Source organism: Cydia splendana, chromosome 2, assembly GCF_910591565.1.
Source record: "Cydia splendana chromosome 2, ilCydSple1.2, whole genome shotgun sequence".
In the NCBI taxonomy this organism is placed as follows: Eukaryota; Metazoa; Arthropoda; class Insecta; order Lepidoptera; family Tortricidae; genus Cydia; species Cydia splendana.
In genome coordinates this window covers 4368094-4372923 of record NC_085961.1, presented here as the reverse complement: position 1 = coordinate 4372923, position 4830 = coordinate 4368094, and the positions used below count along the sequence as shown (strand labels likewise).

At 33.3% G+C, this 4830-nt stretch overlaps 1 protein-coding gene across 2 annotated transcripts; it reads left to right on the top strand.

Annotated features, from left to right (window-relative positions):
* Positions 1-260: 260 nt before the first annotated feature.
* On the top strand, positions 261-4625 carry LOC134802027 (uncharacterized). Of its 2 annotated transcripts, none has more exons than XM_063774653.1 (2): positions 261-386; positions 1034-4625. In XM_063774653.1, the coding sequence occupies exon 2, from the start codon at positions 1034-1036 to the stop codon at positions 4562-4564; it is 3531 nt and encodes a 1176-aa protein (XP_063630723.1). In that variant the 5' UTR covers positions 261-386; the 3' UTR covers positions 4565-4625. The 2 variants fall into 2 exon arrangements, with proteins under 2 accessions (XP_063630723.1, XP_063630715.1); XM_063774645.1 differs by having other exon boundaries at positions 267-386; positions 1017-4625.
* Positions 4626-4830: the final 205 nt, after the last annotated feature.

Sequence of the window (4830 nt, the reverse complement as noted above, 5' to 3'; positions counted from 1 at the left end):
TAGGTGATGTGAAAAGCAGTAGGTACCTATGTGTCACATGGTAGCAAAACAAAATTATTTCCACTTTGGGCGTTAACACTTGAATCCCTCACTACGCTTAGGATTCAATGTACGCCCTCGCCGTAAATATGTCATTTTATTCCCTTGTAGCACAATCTATTATTTCGAAGATTAAATTGCTAATGTTTTGCTAACGTTGTATGGATTGTACGTCGTGAATGTCGTGATATCCGAACGCTCCTTGTAAATGTCAAAAGTCAAGAAGCCGCCGAAATAAAATCAAAAATGTCAACCGAACTTGTTTTGGTAACAGGCTTTGTTAGTGCTGATAAATTAAGATGAATATAATATAAATTATTATAATGTGTTACCCGACGATTTAAAAGGTATGTGCACATTTGTATTTTCCTACGTTTTGCCGATATCCCCGAACAATAGTTTACCTACTCTGTCCAAAACTTGCAACGACTAATTTGTTAAGTTCGGGAATTTTATTAGACTTAATTGTAGTACCGTCTTTACCATGAGGGCACACGAGGCCCGTGCCCAGGGCCCCCATCCTCAGGGGGCCCTGAAGGACACAGTAACAGTATATTTGAATACCCATAATAAATAGAAGATCATAGTAGAAAAATGTTTGTTAAATTTGCTTTCTTTCCAAAAGGGCCCCAAATTCTTATGCCTTATGCCCAAGAGAAGAGTGCAGCATAGTTTGAGAAGACCCTGCTTAATTGCATCGTTTGAATAAAATAGTCATTAGTATCAATTAAAAGATCTTTGATAAATTTTAAAAATAGCAACATATACTTCTAATGTTATTTGTTTTACCATGGAAATCAGTGTGGTATTTATTTCATAAGCAACAGAGTATAAGTATGGGTTTCGTAGCTTAATATGTTAATACTAAATATTCATGACATTAAAATAAATGTGGTTGCTTCACACTTTAATAGTAATTATTTATTATTATTAAATGTGGCTCTTTTTATGACCGTGGATTATTTTATTGGTTACAGGTACTTTCTTGTCAAAGATGATCAAGTTCCAAGGTAAGAACCTCTGTGAGAGGCATAAAGAGCTTAATTTAAAAGTAAATGAGGCAGCCAAAAGTGATGTGGATTTCCGGGTGTTGAAAACAATTAAAGACGATTCTGATGTTGATCGTCTCTTCAAGATAGACCTAGCATCAAAATGCAGAAATATTGATTTTATTATAGACCAACTGAAATGTGGTGACAACTTGTATATCACTAGAGCTCTCAAATGTGATTGGATGTATGGCAATGACTTTGCTTATATATTCAACCCAAATTATTTACATGAGAAAATATTCTCCATAATGTCTGTAAAAATTAAGCACAAGACATTGACCGCAATATCCATTCATGTTAGGGATGAAGGCAGAGCACAACTTTTTTATGAGTACTGTACCAATCATAACTTGACAAAACATGCTTATAAATTCCTGATGTTTACATCTGAATCCTTCAAACAAAAGTTCTTGAGTGATGAAGAGAATTTTAAAAATGTACAGCATGAGCATTGCATCGCTTTGATCGGCAATTCATTTCTTTTGGCTGATACATATGGTAAAATGGGAGGCCATATTAAAAATATCTCCTACTTGTACTCTATCAATGAGGACAAATATTTAGACCTTTATGAGAAGTACACCACACCTAAAAATTATATGGAACATGTACAAGTGGGAGCAAAGATATCGAGAAGTATTTTGAAAAAGCATAAAAACAGAATATTGAAAGACTCTTCATTATATTTAAGCATGCTTAAAACAAGTGAAGTAGCAAAGTACAGTTCACCTGAAGATGCACAGGTCTATGCTACTGCTCTATTACCAAAAGATGTTAAAGAATTCTGGCAAATCAATTTTTATGTGACTTACAAGAACATATTGGATTTGATAAAAATAGATCTGTTCAAATTCATCAAAAAAATATTCACCGATAAGTATCCCTCAGAAAAATTCGAAATGAGTAAAGAATTTTTTCTCTTTGGGTATTACGATTTATTGAATGAGGATGATAAAGAAATATGGGCTTTAATGCATTTGGAGAAGCAATTAGGGATCATACCTGAGTATGAGTATTACCGCTGGTTTGAGTTTATCAGCTTTTCAAAAACTTTTGAAGTAATAAAGAAGCGAATTTTTGTTGCTGTGGATTGGGGTAAGAAGTTAGAATTGTTACATTTTTTGGTGAAGTCTGCAAAAACTCATAAAGAAATATCAAAAGTACTAATTTATTATTTTGAAACTTATGCCAACGAAAAAAAAGAGAGAACACAAAGTTTTTTAGAATATGTTGTTGAGCAGCATAATGTACTTGATTTTCCTGATGCTTGCTGGAGTGTGTTTGATAAACTAGTGAACAGTATTGGGTTATATGCGTCCTTTTGCAAACACAACATACTCCTTGACATTTCTATTCTGTATCACATGATAACAAATCAACCTTTTCCACATTTCGACCTGAGTGTCTACTTGAGTGGCACTTTTTACTATTGTTTCGAAATGTTACCTTGTAATAACAAATTGAGTAAAGAGAGGAAAGAACAAGTATATGATTATATGTTTAAATTTTACATGAAGAAAATTGCAGTTTATGAAACACAGGATTACAATGAACCATTAAAAGTTGAAATTCGACCATATTTGAAAAGTCTGGCGAGTTTGAAATATTATTTTGAAAATAAAGACGACTATCCAAGCCTTGTTATAAAATTTATGAAATTAGACCTTGAAAATTTCAAACATAATTTAGAAATCAAAGATCAAATTTTTACAGAGGGATATTTGATTAGGTGCTTGAAAAAAGATCCCATAATGATCATTGACCAATTCAACTTAATTCAGGAAAACATACAGTGGAAAGGAAAGACCGTAGCCAGCACATTTTACGATAAAATGAAAATTTATTTTTCGGAAGACCTGGCAAAGCAGTATTTAAGTTTGTGCATAAAGACACTTAACAATATCTCAAGAGAATACCCCAGGCTTGAGAAGAAAAAGTTTGTATTTGTTAATGTTTATGCGATATTTAAACTCGGCGACGAGCTTATTAAATCAGATATTATGGAGAAACATGAACCTAAAGGCCCTAAAATAGGCTGGAGAACGGATTGTTACCAACATTTTGTCCGAATGGGTATTTGTGCTTTCCAGGGTTATTCTCGACCACCGATGCCATTCTCCAAAACTCGTCCTTACATCAGAGGAGAGTATTTGCGTCATAGTCAGGGGATAATAAATATGTATCTCATGCAATTATCTCCGGACTCACTTGTGGCATTCATAAGATTATTATTGATATCACCCTTGTCTATCCAAAAGGTAGGTTTACGCTTAGCTTTCCATGTTTCAAAAACAAGCGGCAAGAGAAATCTAGTCATAACTGTGTGGCTGAATACGAAATATGATTCAGTGCGAAAAAATCTTTACAAACTAATTGTTGACAGAGTCGGGAATAAAATAAAGCAACGTCAAGAAACATTCCACGTTTTACTCAAGCTTACGTCCAACGTCAAAGAGGGCGACAATGATGAAATATTTAAATACTTCAAAGGAAATAAATTACCTGAATGTCTAAGAGGTTCGTATTTACAAACTGCCTGGAAAGCTGTATCGACTTTGCCGGAATCTAGCCAGAATGATAAACGCAAAATCCTGGTTATAAATGCAATGATATCTAATTTAAGATTGTTGGACGAAGTGTTTGTTGAAGCATTGATCAAAGATTTCCTCCAAAAAATATGGACTAAGCTAAAACAGAGTCCGGAAGAAAATTGTCTTGCTAATGATAAATTGGCTAACGCAACATGGCGATTTATAAACGAATATATTCTTGATATTCCGAATGATGGCAAAGAAAACAAAACTATGAAGATTGTAGAAAATATCATAACTGAATGCTTCCAACATTGGAACGAGAAGCTTGATGGAGAATTTCAATTCCAATTGTTTTTCAAAGACTTTGTAAACAAACTCGATGAAAACGCTTCAACCACTGAAACACAATATTCCAGAGTAACTCATATATTCGAATACATGCTAAAATCTTTTGAAGAGAGGTTTGGTATAACTGAAATGTACTCATACTTTTGGGATTGCCAGCTATTGTTGTTAACTAGGATAGCCATAGACGGCAGAGAACAATGTGACAGAGATGTTCATATCCGTTTTGGATTAGAAGTCGGCAAGTTTGTAAAGAAATTGAAGGAAAAAAACTGTTACTACGTTTCATTCTTACGAAAAATTGTTGGCAAAATATCGAAATGTATGGAAATCTTGTGCAGTTTAAAATCTCCGCCATTGACTGATAGATACGTGAAGATTCTTGTGGCGTACGGACTAACTATTTATGGGATGTACGAGACAAATGTTCTTGCACTTGAAATATTACCTGAAGACCTGTCAGATGGTCCTATAAATGAAGCAGAATTGCAACAAATTATAATGCGAATCAAAATACAAAACAACGAAGAACTCAACACCTTAATGAACGATAAGTTTGTGTATAGTAATTTAAAATCAAGTAGAATGATGTGATAAATATAAAAAAAAATCAGACATTGAAAATCGAAATCTGTGATTGTATGTGATTTACTAGGTATATTTTTTTAATAATAAAAAGTACTTCTGTGTACTTAATAATGGGTATTAAAATGTGATTTTGTCATTATTATTAAGCACTATTTAGATATTAAGTTCTGACAAAGGTAAAACCGCCTATTTAATTATTAAGATTAAGTAGGTAGTAAATCTGCATCGACAGATCATTATCTGATTTAATAAGGAGAAGAAACGAATACTCT

Coding starts and splice junctions, on each gene's coding strand:
- LOC134802027 (XM_063774653.1), top strand. CDS start 1,034: ATGATCAAGTTCCAAGGTAAGAACCTCTGTGAGAGGCATAAAGAGCTT.